This window comes from Antechinus flavipes, chromosome 4 (assembly GCF_016432865.1).
Source record: "Antechinus flavipes isolate AdamAnt ecotype Samford, QLD, Australia chromosome 4, AdamAnt_v2, whole genome shotgun sequence".
Taxonomy (NCBI): domain Eukaryota; kingdom Metazoa; phylum Chordata; class Mammalia; order Dasyuromorphia; family Dasyuridae; genus Antechinus; species Antechinus flavipes.
In genome coordinates, this window is record NC_067401.1 from 181,988,328 (window position 1) to 182,009,659 (window position 21,332).

The 21,332-nt window shown below is 35.8% G+C and overlaps 1 protein-coding gene across 3 annotated transcripts; it reads left to right on the forward strand.

The window, feature by feature from the left end:
- The first annotated feature begins 2,718 nt into the window (after nucleotides 1–2,718).
- Nucleotides 2,719–19,992, forward strand: LOC127560801 (zinc finger protein 286A-like). Of its 3 annotated transcripts, none has more exons than XM_051995677.1 (6): nucleotides 2,719–3,540; nucleotides 4,157–4,492; nucleotides 6,047–6,135; nucleotides 8,247–8,361; nucleotides 8,813–8,908; nucleotides 16,404–19,992. In XM_051995677.1, the coding sequence occupies exons 2-6, from the start codon at nucleotides 4,459–4,461 to the stop codon at nucleotides 17,615–17,617; spliced, it is 1,548 nt and encodes a 515-aa protein (XP_051851637.1). In that variant the 5' UTR covers nucleotides 2,719–3,540; nucleotides 4,157–4,458; the 3' UTR covers nucleotides 17,618–19,992. The 3 variants fall into 3 exon arrangements, with proteins under 3 accessions (XP_051851637.1, XP_051851636.1, XP_051851635.1); XM_051995676.1 differs by having other exon boundaries at nucleotides 2,721–3,540; nucleotides 3,981–4,492; XM_051995675.1 differs by lacking the exon at nucleotides 2,719–3,540 and having other exon boundaries at nucleotides 3,550–4,492.
- The last annotated feature ends 1,340 nt before the right edge of the window (nucleotides 19,993–21,332 follow it).

The following is a 21,332-nucleotide window of genomic DNA, read 5'->3' on the forward strand; positions in this document are numbered from 1 at the left end:
AAGCGGAAAGAGAGGCTGCTGGCTGGCATCCTGACACAGCTGTTCGCATTACTATGGCGACCGTCCTTCACCTCCAATCCCCCTCTGCTAGCTGGCTTCCTTGTCTGCCCATATTGCTATCGCAATCCTTCTTCACCTTTTCACTTCAATAAAGATTGAAGATTTTTCCCTTAACCTGAATTCCTGACTCCAGTTGATTTTAAATATGCGGTCATCACAAATTGTTATGGTAGCAAGAAAGCTCAAGACATTAACAGACTTCAAAATAACTATAAGCAAAGTATCAAAGAAAAACAACCTGACCCTAAGTTCAATTAATATTCCTGTGAGTGAAGTTTTTTTAAGCATGAAAAAAATGTTTTTAAATGATGATACTAGAGGAAAAAGTTGGGGAAAATGGGATCTATGGAAGAAAGAATTAGAAAAAAGACAAGAAGCACAAAATCTTACTCAAGCAACAAAATCCTTGAAAATTAGAATGCACCAAACAGAAGTCAATAAAACAAGAACTATTAAAATAAAATTTAAAAACTAAAAAAAAAATATATATATATACAAGAAAATGTAAGACATCTCATGATAAAAAAACAACTAACCTGTGTTCTAGAGAACAATTTGGAACTATGCTTAATCCAATAGTCTCTCTACTGGATCTGTATCCCAAAAAGATCATAAAAAAGGGGAAAGGATTCACATGTGCAAAAATGTTTGTACAGACCTTTTTTTTTTGTAATGGCAAGAAATTAGAAACTGAGTGGATGCCCATCAGTTGAGGAATGGCTGAATAAGTTATGGTATATAAATGTAATGGAATGTTATTGTTCTATAACTAATGATGAGCAGGATGGTTTCAGAAAAGCCTAGAAAAATTTACATGAACTGATGCTAAGTGAAATGAACAGAACCAAGAGAACATTGTACACAGTAAGAAGATATGCTCAACTGTAATAAATGTAGCTCTTTTCAACAATATAATGATTCAAGGTGATTCCAATGGACATGTGATGGAAAGTGGTATCTGCATTCAGAGAGAGAGAGAACTATGGAGTCTGGAGTCTGAATATGAATGAAATCATAGTATTTTCACCTTTTTTTTGTTATTGTTGGTTTGCTTTTTTTTTTCATGTTTTTTTCCCTGTTTGATTTGATTTTTTTTTTTTTTGCTCAGCATGAGAAATATGGAAATATATTTAGAAGAATTGCACATGTTTAACTTACATTGGATTGCTTGTATCTTAGAAAGGAGGGAGTGGGGAGAGAGGAAGAAAGAATTTTGTCCTTTACATTTTGAAAGAAATGTCAAAATGAAAACTTCCAATAATATTGTATCTAAAATCTATAGCTTCCATTTCAAAGAAAAAATAATTTAACCAGCCAAAAATAAAGAATTCAAGTGACAAGAAACCACATGCAATTTAGCAAACACTAAAATTAAACCTAAAACACAAACCAGAGGCCATGGAATATAATGTTTCAAAAGGAAGGAAACATGAATGTATATATCTGCTGTGTGCCCAGCATTATGATAAGCACTTTGCAAAATTCTCATTTGATCCTTACAACAATCTTGAAAAGTGTTATTAGTATCCTCACTTTACAGCTGAGGAAATTGAAGCAGACAGAGATATAGTGATTTGTCCACATAGCTATTAAGTGTCTATGATTGAATCTGAACACAAATCTTCCTGAATCCAAGCACAGTCTTCTATCCATTATGTTGCCTACCCACAAAGGAAATAGGCTTACAACCTAGAATAATTTATTCAGTGAAACATAATATAATCTTACAAAGAAAATAAATATATATTTCATGAAATAGAAGTATTTCAAGCATTCCTGATGAAAAGTCTAGAGCTGTGTAAAAACTTTAAAATGCAAATATAATATAGAGAAATATCAAAAAGTAAACCAGGATGAATAATCATAATGACCAAAAAAGGATAAACTGTTTCTATTCTAATATGGGAAGATGAAATCTATGTCATCTCTTAACTTTCATCAGGATTAAAGAATGTGTAATCGGAAGACCGACGTTTTGATTTAAGTTAAATCAAAGAAGTTTAAAAAAATTAGTTTTTTAACTAAGTTAAAAAAGAAAAATGGAAAAGGAGAGGGAGAATATACTAGCAGGATGGGGGGGGGTGGAATTATATGATATACCCAAGGAGAAGGCCATACAAAGAAGAGGGGGGGTGGGAGAGTGGCTGACATTTGAATCTTATTTATCTAAACTGGGCAAAGAAGTGGAAACAATACACACAAATGGTTCTAAAAATTAATTTCACTAAACAGGTAATGGGGCATAGGAGGAAAGGAGAAAAGAGAAATGTGGGGCAACAAAGAGGACAACAGATCAAAAAGGAAGAATTAGTCTAAAGCAAAGCAAAACCTGATTATAATTAAAGATGCATGAAAATATTTATAGCAGCTCTTTTTAAAATGGCAAAGAATTGGAAACTGAATGGATGCTCACCAACTGGGCAATGACTGAAGAAGTTATGTCATAAATGTGGTAAAATACTATTGTACTGGAAGAAATGATAAGGGGAATGATTTCAAAGAATCCTAGAAGAATTTTAGGAACTGATGCAAAGTGAAATGAATTGAACCAAATTCATTTGTACAGTTTATACTATTGTAAGAGTTTTTAAAATCTGAAATACTTAGGAATGCTTTGATCAACACAAGGACCAATCAGGGGGTTCATGATGAAAAATATATATAAATACATTCAGAATGCAGATTGTGGCTTTTTTTTTTTTTTTGGACATGGCTAATGCAAGGATTTGTTTTATTTTATTAACCATGTTTGCAACAGTAGTTTTGGATTTTTTTTTTCTTTCTCAATTGGGCAAGGGGCATAGATGGGAAGGAGAGAAGGCATGTTTTTATCGAAAAGAATCCAATTATAGAAAAAAAAAAAGTGATTGGAAGGATGAGTAAAAGACTTTTCAGGAGTCAAAAGATTTTATCAAGATTCCCTTAGTAAAGATTACTATGCTAGGGATGCCTAAAACCCAAGTCCTAAAGAAGAGATCGATTCCAAAGTATCAACAAACAAAGCCTCCAAGAAAAAATAGGGCTTGGCAACAAATTTATTCTTGTTTCTAAAAATCTAGAATTCTTGACAAAATCAATAATTTTAGTTTTATAAATGAAATGGGTATGCTAGAGGAAAGAATTGGAAAATTAGAGCTTTTGGAGTTTAAAATTCAATTATAACAGGGAAAAGATACAGGGGATCCTTATCAAATATTTCCTTATGCTGGGAACAGAAAGGCAAAAAGGCGACCCATGCCACCACGGAGCAAGGAGAAAACAGTCACACTGTACTAAGGAGATACAATCAGGAGAAAATGGGGAGCCAGGCGTGCGCAGCGCAGCCCCGGTGAGGATAAGAAGGCAGAGATGGAGCAGGGGAGGCGCCGCCCACGCAGGGTCTGGCAGGAGCAGCATTCAGAGGTTCGGGATGCGCAGGCGCAAAACCCTCTCAGGCCTGGAAGTCCGTTGTCTTTGTCCATTCTGGAGTCGGCGTGGTAGGTGAGTGTAGAGGCAGCTCTAACCTCATTGCCCGCGCTCCGGCGGGTAGAACGGTGGCCCCCAGCAGGCACGGGAACCTGGGGATTTGGCAAGGCAGGGGAGAGCCAAGCCGAAAAAGATGGGGGTGGGGGAGCGCCCTTGCGGGGTGGGGGCCTCAGACCTTCGCATTCAAGCGGCCCTGCAGCCTGGGGTGTACCGGAAAGTGAATGAGGTCAAATAGACCCGCCTCCTGACCCCGCTCCTCACACCCTGAGTATCTGAGGGTGTGTGTTTGTGTGTTTGTACGTGTGTATATGTGTGTGTGACATTTGGGAGAATATCTCCATTTGGGATGGGGGGCCGGGGAAAGGGGGAAAGACTTGTGTGGGAAGGTATTTTTGTGCTTGGGAGAAGATGGATTTGTCACTCTGGCCTGCCGTCCCCACCCCTTCTTCCCCCAGGAACTGATCTTCCTGAAATTACTATTGATGGCTTGTTCACTTTCTGGCCATGTGTGTTCCTGCATCTCTTGCTTTTCTTTACTGGACTCTAAAGGCCTAATTTTGAATCAAAGGCTACTAGGTCTCCCCTGCTTGACCCAGCTCTATCTCTTCCTCCCACTCCCCACCCCCATCAGCAGTCCAAGTCTGGACTCCAGGACCAAATTTCTGTTAGGTGATGAATATTGACAGCTAAAGAGAAGTTAAGTTGTCTCTGATCTCCCAAACACTAAAAAAAAAAAAAAAAAAAAAAACATCCCTGAGCACCGAGGTGGAAGCGACCAACTTATGGAGTAGAGTCCATCCTAGTAGGAAAGAAAAGTTATAGCTCCTCAGAGCCCCTGGACAGAGACAAGAGATTCATAGAAGAGAACAGATCCTGGAGCTCAGAGAAATCAAGATTCAAGTCCATCAGCAGAATCCAAAGAGGTGATTGACCATGGAGAAGTCAACTCAAGTGATTGAGGAGGAAGGTGAGAATGGCACTGTAGGTGATAAGTTTAACTTTTTGTAGAAAATGAGAAAACATATTTGAGTAGAGATAAAGGGAGAAAGGAAAAATTACTTGGACTTAGTGAAAGAGCCTCAATATAAATCTCTTATGTCACAGTATCCATCCCATGTCCTCTTTCCAACTCTTACATGTATATCAGTGTACCTTCTGAAGTCAGAGAGGAAACAACTTTTTCTGTGTTGCTACTGCAGTTGAGCTTAAGGGGAGTGACTTATTTATTCTTCTCCTTACTCTCCAAAGATTGTTGCCAGTCTCAGGTGCAGCTAATTGAAGGAGTTAAAATTGACTGGGAGTTAAAATCTAATTTTGACCTAGGTTCAAATCTAATTTTGCCATGTCTTAGCTGTATAACCTTGAGTGGCTCATTTAGTATCTGTAATAATATCTCAAATAATACCTGTATTACTTACAATATTGTTGTGAAGCTCAAAAGTGATGTCTGAAATTTTATTGCAGAAAGTGCTATTTAAAATGTTAGCTGTGATTAATATTATTCTGACATTAAATAAGTGAATACAAGGATTTACATTCCTGATTGTTGAAGTTTTTTTTGGAGCTATGAATTCATTTTATCTTTACAAAAACACTTAATTTTTATCTTTTAACTTAAAAGTATTTTATTTTTCCAATTACATATAAAGATAGTTTTCAACATTCATCTTTATAAGTTTTTGAGTTCCGCATTTTTCTCCATAAGCAAATTGGTACAGGTTATACATTTTCAGTTATGTTAAACATATTTCCATATTAGTCATATTGTGAATGAAGAATCAGAACAAAAGGGAAAAACCATGAAAAAAAATAAAAACAAAAACAAGTAGAAATAGCATACTTCAATTTGCATTCAGACTCCATGGTTCTTTCTCTGAAAGTGGTCAGCATTTTCCATCACAAGTCCCTTGGAATTGTCATGTATTTTATTGCATTGCTGAGCACTGTCTGTCATAGTTGATCATTACACAGTTGCTGTTACTGAAATACAATATTTAATAAAAAAGGCTCCAGTCAAGTGACTGACTTTAGATCCCAGCTAGTGACAGAGTGTAGAATAGAACTTTCAATTCTCTGTTGAACTCTTAATTCTCTCTTCTACTAAGCCAGGTAACCTCAGTAAATTTTCAAATTGGTGAAGCCATCCCCCTCCCCCCCCAAAAAAAAACCTTCACAATTCTATAAGCAAGAATGAACCATAGGATTTTATTTTTAAAGTAAAAATTTTAATTTCCTTAATTGAGTCAGGAAGTGAATGAAGCACAGAGAAGTTTACACAGATCTGCAGAGAGAAGTGGAACTTAAGCCTCCTTTATGTTCAATTTCCCAGGACAGAACTTTTCCCTAGATCACTTGGGTACATCAGTACTTTGTTATCTGCTGCTGATGCTGCTTTCTTATCTTCAGAGCAGATGAGGCTAGTTTGTTTCCTTTGATGGAGATCTTATGATAATGGGCTATACATAGTTGGTAATTTAGGGCATCACCATCTTTTCCTAATACATTATTTTTCCTTTCCCAGCTCAGTCTTCTCAGGACTTTTCCTTTCCCCAAGAAAAGAACACCCAAGAGGTAGAATCAGCTGCTCTTCAACTGACAGCCAGGTCTCATGTAAGTTGAACTTTTTTTCCTCCTTTCCCTTCCCTCTCCCCTCTAGAAATGGACTCTTAGTTCTTAAAATGTGACTACTTTCCTCCTACTCCCTAGAGTTTCTCTGTCTCAACAGAGATTTAGACCTGAGCCTTTATTCCAGGAGATTAACTAATTTATAGGATGTTGGAATTAATAATTCAGGTGTCCCATGTGCAACTAGTTGGTGTAGTGGATAGACAGAGCACCAGCCTTGAAATCAGGAGGACCTGACTTTAAATTTGGCCTCAGACACTTAATACTTCCTGGCTGTGTGACCTTGAGCAAGTCACTTAACACCAATTACCTCAGCAAAAAACAAACAATTCAGCTTTCCCTATTCCAAGAATGCTGTCATCCTATAATCTAATTAGTTCTCAACTATAGCCATTATTTCTGCCTCCTCTTTGCTGAACCTCATGGAGAATGCTCTCTATTTGCTTTGTAGCCTCTCTCAGTTCTTTTGACTTTTCCAGCAATTACTTTCACTTAACCAGAATGCATTGAATATCTCACACCTTTATCCTCTGTGCTTAATACTTTTTGTGCATGTTATAATGCATTTACAAAAATATAAGATATGTATTCATCTAGATCAAAACAATTTCCAGTTCTAACATGTTTTCTCATTCTTTCTTACTATTACAGAGGAAGAAATTTCTTCCTTCCTACTTGTATCATTCTTTTCTATCTTTTAGGTCATTATTATTAGCTACATTCTCAACATTATACTTTCTACGCTTTTTTTCCCTAGAATTCTATTGTGGCTTTTCCTGAAAGTCACTAATGCTTTCTTTGTAGTCCAATCCCTTACTGTTTCTCAGGGAATAGTCTTTTGAGTCTGGCACATGACTCTTAACTACCTTCCTTGACTTTGGGCACATTGCACTGTCTTGATTTTTACAAAGTTCTTTTTCTTGCCATAGCACAATGCTGTAATCTGGAGGGAGGAATGAAGAAAAATTAACTTTATTTCAAGATTGAGAATTGTTATGACAGGGATAAAGGGCACCTAGGATTATAAGGATTATAATAAGGTCGAGGAACCGTCTTGTATTCTTTAATGTATATTTAGTACTAGCAACATCATTCCCTCCAAAGAAATAGGGAATCCTTTACCAGACTTTTATATCCTAGCTTAGGATATATCATAGCAATGACTCTGGAAAGACTGAAATGTCAGAGGGACATTTCAGGTACTCTTGGCTGTTTAGAGGCCAGAATGAGGACACAATAACTTGCAGACATGTTCATCTGCTCTTCTACTTTGGATGAGATAAACTTTCTATACTAGGCCATTATCATCAGATTCCTGCTTTAACTGTCATTGTTACTATCCCTTCTCAATTACTTGAGGTAATTTTTGCAGGTTCAAGCCTTGGAAATACCCTTCTTAATAGTAAAGCATTACTATATTAGCATTTTAGGAAAAAACACAAACTCTGTATATGTAGGTAATTATGGGTACTGTTATAGAAATTAGTAATGTCCAGCTTTGGACTCAGGGTTTAATTCTTTTGGACCTGGATTCATTACTTCCTTTGCTACCAAACTTTATCTCTACCTCCAACTCAGTCCAGCCAAGATCATTTTTATAATTCTTCATTTTCTACCTTAAATCCACTTAGACTGATTTTTTTGACTTTGTATATGCCTTAGAATGCTATTCCTTCATATGTTTTGCTCTTTAAGTCCTACTATCTGCATGAAGATCTAACCTATCATGATCTCTTTTCTCTCTGAACTGTGTAGCACTTACTTTTCCCAATGCCTGATAACTTTTCAGTTTATTTTCCATTTCCTGCATTTCTCTTTTCCCTTTAATAGCAATATTATAAACTCTTAAGATTTAGAGACCTTATCTCATACTTAAAAAAATAAACATTCTGTAGTCTAGCACAAACATATATGCTTGGTTTAGAATATGTTATTTAAAAGTAATGTAATAATTGCTTCTCATGTATCTTACCTACTTCCTTACTACTGCTGATTTTACTACTCTTCTAAGAACCATGTAAGATTTATTATTGTTTTTGGTGGGGGGAGAGGGGGAGAGTTGGCATATTAGCATTAAAATGTGTTTGGTGTTCCAGGAATCAGTGACTTTCAAAGATGTGGCCATGGACTTCACCCCAGAGGAATGGGGACAGCTGGATCCTGCTCAGAGGGATGTCATGCTGGAGAACTATAGGAACCTGGTCTCTTTGTGTAAGGACAGTTCTCCCTTGTAACTCAGAATTTGACTTTGGGAAATCAGTTGTTTTCATATATGTTTATAGCATCTAAAATGCTTTGCTGGATTTTGGCTTGGGTTTAATGGATCAGAAATTCCTATCTTACTCTTTGTTTTTGGGAAAAGATTAACTATCACTGTTCCTGGATCTATAACTTCCCTTTGCCAGGGAATCTCCCCTAAGGTATGAGTACAGATACTTCTGTGGGTGTGAAATTACCACTTACAGCAAGAAAAGTGAACAAAATCCCTGACTAGTCTTCCTTACCCTTTTTTTTTGAATAGAATTCTAAACACTTTCATCCACCATACCTTTCTCTGGGTCTCCTTCCCTATTGACCAAGAGACTGGGACTGAACCCAGGCCTAGGATGGTTCTTTAGTCCTATGACAAATGTCAAAGTCCCATTTCTTTCCCAATGAACAGGGCTTCCAGTTTCCAAACCTGATGGGAATTCTAATTTTGATCAAGGAGAAAATCAATGGATGATGGAGAAAAAAGTCCCAAGAGGCAACTGTTCAGGTGAGCAAGTAAAAAGCAAGTGAACTAGAGCATTAAATCATATGTCTTCCATTAAAGTAAGAATGGCAGTTTTGAATTATTATTTTGACTTGCTCTTCTCTTCTTATTCCTGTCTTCTTCCCCATCTCTTTCACTCCTCCTGGTCCTGATATCTGTCCTTTCTTACTTCCATATTCAGAAAAGAGAAATCTTCTTTATCTCTTTCTTTCTCAGTTTTGTCTATTCTGTAGCAGATGATTTGCTTTTTTCATCTTTTTTTTTTATTCCCTACCTTACAGTCATGCCTACTATATACAGCTTTGTTGAACCTGTAATTTCACTTTTTTCTAATAAAATCTTTTTCTAAGTTCTCAAATTTCTTTATTTCTGATGGTTTGATTCTCCTTACTGTTTTTTACGCATACAATGCTAGATATTCCTTTATTTCCTTTTTATCTTTGTACTTCTCTGATGGCCCTCTCTCCTCTTTTTTGAAAGATCCTCAACAGCCTTTATCTATTTAAATCCTACATATACTTTGGTAGCATAGTAAAGAAAGGAACACGGAGGCAATCATTTGCTTAGGAGAATATTTCATTAATGCAGGTTGAAGTGTTAAAGGTTTAGTCTTACAGCGAAAATGGAAAATAATTGACCTTTAGAGGCACTTCTCCCAAACATTATGTGACATACTCTATATGGTTTTTCTATTACATCCTTGCTCGCTGGCTCCTTTTCTTCCCCATTTCCTCTTCCCCTCCACGATACTCCCATTCTTCAAAGCTCTGTTTTTCTATGTATATGTTAAATCTTATAAAGAGATCTTATTTTATTTGACTTTAATAACTGCTCATTTTGCAGAGTTCGTAAAGCTACATTCATATAGAAAAAACTTAACATCTTTTGAATTGAATCAAAATCCCTTCTATGTTGATGACCCTAAAAGTTTGTTTTATAAATCTTGACTGATCAATCACTTTACATTACATTTCAGTCCTCTATTTCCACTTGCCTATAAGAATTTGTTTCTCACTGATCCCTCTTCTCCCTTTCCTTTCTATGGTTATAATCTCATTTTCTATATGTGTGTGTGTATATATATATCCGTTATACTCCAATAGCCTAGGCTAGAAACTTGTTTTTGACTATTCCCTTTCTTTCCTTCTTTACCTCTTGTCAATTATTTCTTTGATTTTCCCTTTACTTTGTATTCCTAGTGCATTGTTGTATCCTGTATAATTTCCCTTATTCTTGGCTTTAAAAGGTGGAAGTCTTTTACAAGTGCAATCAAGAGATAGGTAGGATTTAAATAAATGGAAAATGTGTCAGGTTGTGGAATCCTATTTGATGTAGGTAGGGGATAGTAAATAGTTAAGCTTGACTGAAATTTGCATAATTTGAAGTACATTTATAAATTATTTATGGGTTTGTTTACACACACACACACACACACACACACACACACACACATATGAATGGGCACCAGGATTTTTCAAAATTAGACAGAAAAACTTATACTTAATATATACAGCTGCTTCTTCATCCATGTGCCAGGTAGATTAAAATAGGAAGAAACCAGAGGTAAAAGAGACCAGCTAGATGGCTGATAACAATTTAAATTTTGATGGCCTCAGTAACAACAGGAATAAAGAAAAAGAGGTAGCTAGGTAGCATGGGTAGAGTGCTAGTATTGGAGTCAGGAGTTCAAATGATGTAGCCTTAGCTACTTAGTAGCTATGTGACTGTAGGCAAATTGATTAATCTCTGGCTGCCTCAGTTTCTACCATTGTAAAATGGGGTTGATAATAGGTTATTGTGAGAATCAAATGAGATAAAATTTGTAAATCACTTAGCACAGCTTCTGGTAAATAATAGGCACATAATAAATACTTGTTTTCTTCTAATTTGAGAGACAATTCAAAGACAATAATTTGTCTTACATTAGCTTTGAAGCAAAAGAAGGGGGAGAAGGAAAATATTTTACTTTTTGCATCTAGAAAAATGGGGAAATAATGACATTTTTAAGCTGAGATAAGGAAGTTGTGAAGGCTAACCATTTTTTAGAGAACAGTGATAAGTTTAGTTTTGGACATCTAGAAATCTGTATTGATTACTTTCATTTTATGTTTAGATTTGCAAGGTAATATTTCAGATGATGTTCAGTATAACATCCCAGTTGGAGCAATGGTTAAAAAGAAAAAAAAAAAAAAGCATCAAAAACTTTGTTGTTGCAGAACCTTAAAGATTATTTAGTCCAAACTGTATATTATCAAAAATTTACAACAAATTGTCATACATTTGCTTGAAGACCTCAAGGAAGAAAGAACCTACTACTTACCAAGATCTCCCATTTCTTTTGATTCAGGGAGTTTTGATAGAGAATCATTCTTTTTAGGAAGTTAACTAGATTTAAGCTAATTATATTTTTCCCAATAAAAGACAACTGCCTTGAAATCACAGAATATTTTGTTTTTCTTCTTTGTATCTCTTACATTTAGCATGATACCTTCTACATAATGAGTTCTTAATAGGTATTGGTTGAATTGAATTGAAATTCTACTACTTGGGCCTCTGAGGTCAAAAAGAACATATCTAATCCCTCTTTCATGTCATGTCATTTCAAATATTTGAAGATAGTTGCCTTAGTTCTTTTTTCTTCAAGGCTAGGCATTTCTAATTCTTTACAGCTTATTTTTCCTAAAATGTGGTTTCATGAACTGAATACAACATTCCAGAAATAGCCTTATCGAATCAGTCTTTTTGATTGCCTTGTTGCATTAACTTTTATTGTATTTGTTATCATAAAACCCCAGATCTTTTTCACAAGAACTCTTGTTTAACTATACCTTCCCTTGCCTTGTACTTGTGAAATTAATTTTATTAACCAAGGCATTAAGACTACCTTTGCCTCTACTTATTATTGAAATTGGTTTGCAACATTTTACTAGTCATTTTTGTTCTTTCCTTTTTAATAAAAGCATTGTTTTTCTTGTCAGAGAAAATAAAATAGTTCTGCTTTCTTTTTCTTATACTGTTCCACAGTCTTACCTTTCCTTTTTTTATCCAGTTACAACTTTAATAAGACCTTTTTATTGTACTTTATGTTTCTGAGAAGATATATATATTTATAGTGGAATGAAAAATTAGCCCTTGAAGTCTGGAAGACTTGGTTAAAATTCTGCTTCTGTCATATTTTGTCTATGTGACCAGGAACAAGTCACAATCTTTTAGTGATAGCTCTCTAAGCTCATAGCTCTCTAAGACTATAAATTGTGGATACTAATTTAGTAATCTATGTGATGGTGCCTATACGGCAGTGCTGCAGTTTGACTTCTATACTGGTTGTCTTTGATGTTGTAGTTTCTATGTCCTGCAGATCAGTTGAGGAAAATGGAAGCTCACTGTCTCAACTGCAGGAAAAAACTGAAACTGAACTACTTCCTGCTCTAGAAGCTGTAAATAATGAAGCACACAAGTCTGGGCAGATAGTACAGTACAAAACTGATGAAATAGTTGATACAAAATTGGAGAGCAAAATGAATGATGATCATGTTGTATTTGATTAAAGGAAAGGCAAAAGGCAGAAAAGCTTCATACTCCACTATTGGCAGTTGTGATGTTGAAGTAGAAGACTCTGAATGCAGTATTAAAGAAAGCCTTTTTTTCTAATTGGATCTGGTACAAATATTATTATGAAAAGAGAAGAGTATAATTTAGAAGCTATATACACAGCATATAATCAATACTCTAATAGTACCAAAAGTATTTTTTAAAATCTTCAAAAATGGATTGTGAGGAGAAAAATATTACATGATTAGAAAATTTTCACATTATATCTAAATTTCATAAGACCTTATAGAAATTTCAGATTTAAATAGCATTGTTTATACATTAGTCTTTCTTTATACATCTTGGTACCACTTTTATGCCTGTCCATGTTAAATTTTTTTAAAAAGCATTTCCAGTTTTATTGATAGAGGTATAAGCCTTGCCTTGATCACAATAGGGGAGAAGCTCCCTTCTATTGAACACACGCATTGTATTCAGTGTTTTCCCTGGTCAGTAGCTTATGGGACAATATAAGAGGGGAATTCTCTGCAACTGAAGCACAGGGTCCTTGATTCTTACTCTCTTTGGTGAAGACAAGAAATCTTGCCTGTGAATGAAGATGCAACTGCCAAGAGTCCTAGTTCAAGCCCTGATCAGTAATTTATGGACCCAAGAGGAAGAGGCGTTTTTTTCTGGAGAAGACAGTATGTAGCAGGGGAGGCTATCTGCCCCATCCTATCCATGAAAGTGTGGCTGCCAGAAAACATAGTCTCAGTTTTAGTTAGTAGTTTATGAACTAAATAGGGATACTCTTGGTTTAGTTGAATTCTGACTGGAAAGGACAACTCCAAGAGTCATTGTTTGTATCAACATTTAATACCACCAGAGGCCTGTGGTGAATGTGAAGTAGTTCCAGAGGCCAAGAACACAGACAGAGGGAAAATAGTCCAGAGGGCAAAAATAGAAGTCCCATATATGGATTTAAGTAATACCTGTCAGATAGAAAAACTGATCTCTAAGCTGAGGGTGGGAGTCAAGGGACCAGCAATGACTTTTTCTTTGTCTGGGGGTTTGAGTAGAATTTGCTCTTGCCTGTCACTGTTAGCACCCAACTGCACAATGGTTGGGCCTGTCTCCAGGCACATATTAAGAACTTCCCATATCAATAATGAATGGCTTTACACCAAGAATCAGAGTAGGAGATAGTTTCTTATTGGAAATATAGGGAAAGCCAAAAAGCACTGTGTTTCAGGAAGCCACCTAAGAAAATTTTGACAACCAAATAAAACTGGATTCCAAATCATAGTTTTAAGATGGACCCAGGTCACAAAGTGGTGTCTAAGAAACAAAAAGCAATGCATATTTTCACCACACCACACCAATACTTCATTTTTGGGCACTGGTTGCTTTTCAACCCAGCAATATACTAAATTCAGCACTGTGGCTATTCCTAACTTCTTGATGTATCAAGGAAATAAACCAGTGGTAAGTTTTAATCATACAAACTGATGTAGTAAAACCTGAAAACCTTTATTTACATAAATATAAACCAAGAATGATGAAGTAATGACAGAATATGATCATATAGGCCCTCTTTTTAGCACTTTGCTGAAAAGTATTAATTGATTCATTGTGTTTCTTCATTTTGTTTAATTAGCTTTAGTAGTATGCTAGGATTGAATATCAATAGTAATAATAGATTGAAAGGAAAACTTGTAGAAATGAATTTTACTCTTTGATTTCAGAAACATTTTTTAAATCACTTTAATTTTAAAGTAATTACTTTATCTGCATCACTATGCATTAGTTTAACTTAAAAATATTTTTGTATTTGTTTAATTATTGAAGATGAAAAAAAAACACACCCAAGTGTCCTTGATCACAGACTTATAAATTCTCCAAAAGTTTTGTCATTTCTTTTTTAACAGTTTTTTTCTTGTGGGCCAAAAGCAGGTTCAGAGTAGTAATTCCCTTTGTACTTTTTTCAGCCTTTAAAAGAAGAATGAAATTATCATTAAAGTAATCAGATAATTTACTATTTGGTCTTTTTTTCAGCAAAGAATAAGAACTCCAGAAGATGTCTAGGATAAGTTCCCATCAGTACTACCTCATGCCTTCTTGACCAGAATGCCTCTTAAATGTTTCTTGAACTCATCTCATCTACTCTCTTTATGCCTAGTTGGCTCGGTTATGATATTATTTCTGATTTCTCTCAACATTTTTATCTAGATATTCTCTATCTACTTCTCCCCCAGTTTTAGTTTTCTTCACATGAATATATATTATATTATGCTATTTAGCTATTCATTTTGTCTCTTCTATTCCTTTTTTTTTAAATTTAACTTAAATAAGTAGAAGAGAAAAAGGATTGTAGCTAGAGCTTACAAATTTGTTACATATAGCTTGCTTTAAGTATGTAACAAATTAATGTAATTTTCAGAGCTGTTCCTCATATATTAATTTTGTTCTCTTTTAAAAAATACTTCAATGACCCTCTTTTGTGTGTGTGTTTCTGTGAGACCACTACCCTACTTATAACTTATTTCTACCACTTCCCCCACTAGTTGGTGTAAAAATCTTGTGATATACGTGCCAAACAAATCAAGTGTCTCATTCTATACCATTTGTCCATCACATTTCTCTGTTAGGAGATGGGTAGTATGTCTTCTATCCTCTGGCATTATGGCTAACTAATTAGAGTTCTTTAGTCTTTTTAAAAGCTAATTTTCATTATAATAATGTTTTTGTTAGATTTATCTTAATTCTCCTCCACTTTACCTCAGTTTATAAAGGTTTTTCCAAGTTTCTCTGAAACTATTCCTTTTGTCATTTATGATGAAATACTGTTCTATTGTATTCATTTAACAATATGTTCAGCTAGTCCTCTTTAGGTACCTCCTTTGAGGATAGGGACTGTTTTTGGTTGCCTTTCCTGTTTAGGGAAGATTTTTGCATTTATTAAATGATTACCAGGTGCTTAGTGTGGGGTGTACAAATATAAAAAATAAACAATCCTTGGTCTTAGAATTTGTCTTCTAATGGATGAAACAACACATGAGATTTTAGTAACAAGTCAAATAGAAAGATCCCATGGACTTTAGGATGCAGCAACAAAGCTCATTTTAATGCCTCTGAAGTCATTTCTACTGATAACATTTGATAAGTTTCTCATGCTGAAATGTTTAGAAGGGCCAAGAACTTTGATGGCAAAAATTTTTTTACCTACAGGAGCATTTGCCAGACAGTACCTCCATACGAATTGCTTCGCAGGAAGCATAATAGATGTAATAAGCATTATATTAAGCACATAATAGTTGCTAAAAATATTGCTGTTTCCAGGGTTCTTATCTACAATGTCCTAATCTGTCTCTGTCAATTGAGAGTTATTAGAAGTGACCCTGTTATGAGATGCTAATTAACTAGTGGAAATGACTCTTTGTGATCCCATTTGGATTTTTCTTGGCAAAAATATTGGAATTGTTTGCCATTTCTCATTTTACAGATGAGAAAACTGATGAGGCATTTTAGAGATGAGGCAGACAGGTTAAGTGACATGCCCAGGGTCACACAACAAGTAAGTGTCTGAGTCTAGATTTGAACTCAGGAAGATGAATCTTCCTGATTCCAAGCCTGCCTTTCTATCTACTGCATCACTAGCTTGTCCTGTGGCAGTGTCCCGTGCCTACCTCATTCAACGTGCTTATCCCATCATCTTCACATACAGCCTTTCTGCTAAGCTAAATTCATTGGATTATCTTAATTCTTATCCTTCCTACTTTCCCAGACATAATCTGATCATGCTTAGTGAATCTAGCCCCCTTCCTATCTTTTTCATTCCTTTTTTTCCCCTCATTCCCATGTCCCTAAGTTACAGGGCTGTAGTTAAATTCTAGGTTTTATTTTTAGCTTTGTTATTCCATTTTGTTAGTTTCTTCTTTATGACCTTTGTATTTTTGCCTTCTTTTAGACTGGGATACTAGGTCTGAAAGCAGAGAGTCAGCTTCAGTACAGGAAATCTCTGAAGAGGAATCATCACAAAGGGTGGTGGTGAGAAGAGTCACAGAGGATGATGTTTCCAACTTGGAAGAATGTGAGGACTGGTTAGAGAGGCAACAGGAAAATGAGAGACATTTAAGGCAAGTGACAGTTGTCCACAAGAAAAACCTTACTAAGGAGAGAGACTTTGAATGTAATACATACTGGAAAAGTTTTAGTCAGAAGTCAATTATTGTTAGTCAAGAAAAAGTTCCTATAGGACAGAAATTGGGTAATTTTGAAAGAAGGACCTTCAAACAAAGCTCAAACCTAATGAAAAATCAGAGACTCTACAAGGAGAAAAAAGCTTGTAAGTGTAATGAATGTGGAGAATCCTTTAGTTACCATTCAGTGCTTATTCGGCATCAAAGAATTCATACTGGAGAGAAACCATATACATGCAGTAATTGTGGAAAAGCCTTCAGCCACAAAGCTAACCTCAAAAAGCATTTGAAAACTCATAGTAGGTCAAGACTCTATACATGCAATGCATGTGGAAAAACTTTTACTGAGAGCTCAGCTTTTTCTGAACATCAGAAAACACATATTGGAGAGAGACCTTATGAATGTAATGAATGTGGGAAGGCCTTCAGTCGGACTTCACATCTTATTCAGCATAAGATGATTCATACTGGAGAGAAGCCCTATCAATGTAATGAATGTGACAAAGCCTTCATTCATTCCTCAGCTCTTATTAAGCATCAAAGAACTCATACTGGTGAGAAACCCTACACATGTAATGAATGTGGGAAAGCATTCAGTCATTGCTCATCCCTTACTAAACATCAGAGAGTTCATACTGGGGAAAAACCCTATGAATGTAATGAATGTGGGAAGACCTTTAGTCAGAGTACACACCTCGTTCAACATCAGAGAATTCATACTGGAGAGAAACCTTATGAATGCAATGAATGTGGGAAAACCTTCAGTAGAAGTTCAAACTTTGCTAAACATCAGAGAATTCATAGTGGAAAGAAACCCTATGAATGTAACGAATGTGGCAAAGCTTTCATTCATTCATCAGCACTTATTCAACATCAGAAAACTCACACTGGAGAAAAACCCTATAGATGTAATGAATGTATGAAAACTTTCAAGTGTAGTTCCTCTCTTCTTAGACATCAGAGACTCCATACAGGGGAGTAAGCCCTAGAAAGTAATAATTCAGAGAAACCTTAGAATCCTAAGTAGAACATAAGCTCCTTGAGAACAGGGAATGTTTAGTTTTTGGTCTCTATTCCTACAATATGGCAATCTACCCAGGCAATACAGTGCCTGGGATATAGCAGGTGCTTAATAAATACTTGTGGGGTTGAACTTGTCATTTTGTTGAATATTTTTACAATCAGGGAAGGAAATCCATAAAATATTGAAAGTTTTTTGAGGCAAAACTTTATATACTTGTTACTTTATTTGTGCAGTACATTGTCCAGGTGATGGGTATTTGTCGTTTAATAAATATTTGTTGATTAATCGCTGATAACATCAAAAGTTCCTGTGTTCTCAGGAAATACATATTAAAGAAAATCTTACAAATAAATAGGAAGTTTACTGCCCAAGTCAAGCATCATTTACTTTAAAGAATGGAAAAATTGGGCTGAGCAACTAAAAATTCAGTCCTTATATTCTTCCTTGTCCTCAAATCTGAAGAAGACAAGGATTGTAGGCAGTATTTTTCTCTTGGGCTTGAAGTCATGAAGTCATGAAATGATCATACAATAATAGCGTCTTACATACCATCACCACCACTATTCCCTCAACTAAGAAATAGCTGAGGTCCTGGAAACAATTTTACATCAAATTTCCTATAATTTTACTTTTTGTTTTCACTTCAGAAAAGTCTATTTCATTATAACACTTGTGGATTATCCTTCATAACCTGCAACATTGTGATTAGGGGGAACTAAATCAGTATAAGGGAAAGGACCTGGAGAGAGATTAAGGAGTTCAGGGCAGGGAAAAGAGTGCATTGAATTTACTGCTTTGGACCTGTGACACATGGCAAGAACTTGACATCAAAGTCTGTGTCCAAGAAAATCAACATAAGATGGCTTTGTCTTAGATGGAAATGAAGTGCTCCTTGTCCTGTATCTGGTTTCCTCAATCAAAAGATTCTGTTGATGTACTAGTGTGGAAGTCACCTCAGATCCTTTTGACTTTAGGAAAATAACAAATCAAATGAGCTGACTTAGTCTTTTGTTACAGGTGCAATCTGCTAGTGGCTGCTAGGTGTTACGGGAGCCATTACTGGATCTATTCTTCCTTTCCTTCCCTACAGGTTACCAAAGGAATTCTCCTGGGAGGATCCTACTCACAAATAGCACTGCAGCTTCTTTATTTCTTGTGTTTCTTGTGTTCAGGTTCCATTTGTTATAGGAGCCATCTGCTAGTGTTTGCTAGCAATCTAATTCTGACCAGCAGAATAAACCCTTCATGTGAGAGGATGATAACGATACAAGGAGACTGAGAGGCAGTTTCATTCTCTGACCTCTCTCCTCTTCTCTCTTGCTTCCAATTTATTTCATTCCCAATTCACAAGCAACATCTGCGTCAGTAAAGGTTGACTTGTAATTCCTTATGATTCACACCTGTGGGGGCTTTCAGAGAATCAGTCTGCTCCTTCACACTTAGGCATGTTCTTCACAGCCCTTCAACATTATTTCCTTCCTTTGGCCAAAAATTTGCTTTATTTTTTAAAGACATATTAAATCTTTTTCTTTTTGCATCGCTATCATATGTAAAAACCTTACATTAATAAGGTAACCTCCCTCAACTTAGTCTTTACAACATGACCACATTCTCTCTCCCTTTATCCTTCTACCACTTTTGTTTCATCAATTTACTCCACCCTCCAAACCATGCTATCAACTTACTTTACCTTCTAATTGTTTTCTTACTTACCTTGCCTTTCTTAAATGTACCTCTTTTGCATCTTGCTTGATTCTCCTTAATCACCCTTAATTCTTTAATATCTTCTTTAATTGTTCCTGATACTACAATTTCAATCCAGAACTAGAATATGAACAAGTATTTGGGCTGGAAGTTGTTACCCAAATGTTTCCAAATTTCTGTTCCCTAAATTCAACCCCTGACCTACATTACTGGTCCCTCCAAGTCACCTGAACTATCTTTGAATGTTTTAAGTTCTTTCTTTTCCTGATCCATTTTCCACAGAAGTTGGAGATAAAACAAGCTGAAAAATATCCAGACCTGGGCAAACAGGGTGGTGAGCCCACGTTATAAAAATTTAGTAATCACAGTTGAAGAAAGCAGAGAAGTTTATTCTAGCAAGTAGAAGTTCTAGAGGAAGACATGGTAGATTGTATTAAGTGTTTGAAGGGCTTTCTGGCCCTTAGAATTAGATTTATTCTATTTGGCCCTAGAGAGTAGAACTAAGGATATATACAAATTCAATATATGCATACATATTTGTACAATTATCTTGCTGCACAAGACAAAATCTGATCAAAAAGGGAAAAAAATAAAAAAAAATAAAATTCAAGCAACAACAAAAGTGAAAATGCTATGTTGTGATCCATATTCAGTTCCCACAGTCCTCTCTCTAGGTATAATTAGTTATCATCACAATGTTGTGCCATAGTTTCCTTCTAATTGTCCTGAGTTTCTCTGAATTGTTCTGCCTCAGTTCCTTGAATTGTTCTGCCTTAATTCCCCTGATTGCAACCTCCCCTTTTCTGCTCATTAGAACTGAGATAATTAGGGCTGTAGAGATGTGGCATTCCAAAAGATAAGATTCCAGATGTCCTATCTCAGATATCTAATTAGCATTGTTTATATCTCTAAGCTTCAGACTTCCTGGCTATAGTTGGAGACCTCCTAAGTCCTTCCAAGTAGTAAGAATTTATGATCCTACCCCGAACCTGTCAGAACTGAACTGATGATCTCTGCCTGGAGATTCCCCCTCACCAGAGTTTGGACTCCATTCCCTCTGCCTTTGTCTACCTGAGCTTAGAGTCATATATGTCATTGAGAACTCATATTCGCTGCTGGATGCTTTGAGATAACAGCCCTGTGGGCAACATGCCTCTAACACAATCTCTCCCTCTCAAAATATTAAAAACTCTCTAACCTCTATCTTGCCTCAGTTTCTCTGGCATTACAACAAAATTATTGGAACTGGCCCAAATGATCTCATTATTGAGAAGAGCCACATCCATCAGAATTGATCATCACAAAATCTTGCCATTGCTGTGTACAATGAAATCCTGGTTCTGCTCATTTCACTTAGCATCAGTTCATGTAACTCCAGACCTCTTTAAAATCCTCCTGCTGATCATTTTTTTACAGAACAATATTCCATAACATTCATATACCTTAACTTATTCAGCCATTCTTCAACTGTTGGGCATTCACTCAGTTTCCAGTTTCTAACCACTACAAAGAGGGCTGCCACAAATATTTTTGCCCATGTGAATCCCTTTTGTTTAAGATTTCTTTGGGACATAAGCCCAGTAGAAATACTACTAGATCAAAGGGTATACACTATTTGATAACCTTTTGAGCATAGTTCCAAATTACTCTTCAGAATATCTAGATCTGTTCACAATTTCACCAACAATATATAGTATCCAGTTTTCTCACATCCCCTCCAACATTATTACCTTTTTCTGTCATCTTAGGCAATCTGACAGCTGTGTAATGCTACCTCAGAGTTGTCTTAATTTGCATTTCTCTGATCAATAGTAATTTAAAGCACCTTTTAATATGATTAAAAATGGTTTCAATTTCTTTATCTGAAAATTGTTCATGGGGGGCAGACCCAAGATGGAGAAGGCACACGGACTTTCTAAGCTTTCATACCCTCATTACCAATTTTCAAAATCAGCCTCAAAAATAGCGC

Coding starts and splice junctions, on each gene's coding strand:
- LOC127560801 (XM_051995677.1), top strand. CDS start 4,459: ATGGAGAAGTCAACTCAAGTGATTGAGGAGGAAG. Junction 6,136..8,246: donor AACTGACAGCCAGGTCTCAT/GTAAGTTGAACT, acceptor TTGGTGTTCCAG/GAATCAGTGACTTTCAAAGA. Junction 8,909..16,403: donor CCCAAGAGGCAACTGTTCAG/GTGAGCAAGTAA, acceptor GCCTTCTTTTAG/ACTGGGATACTAGGTCTGAA.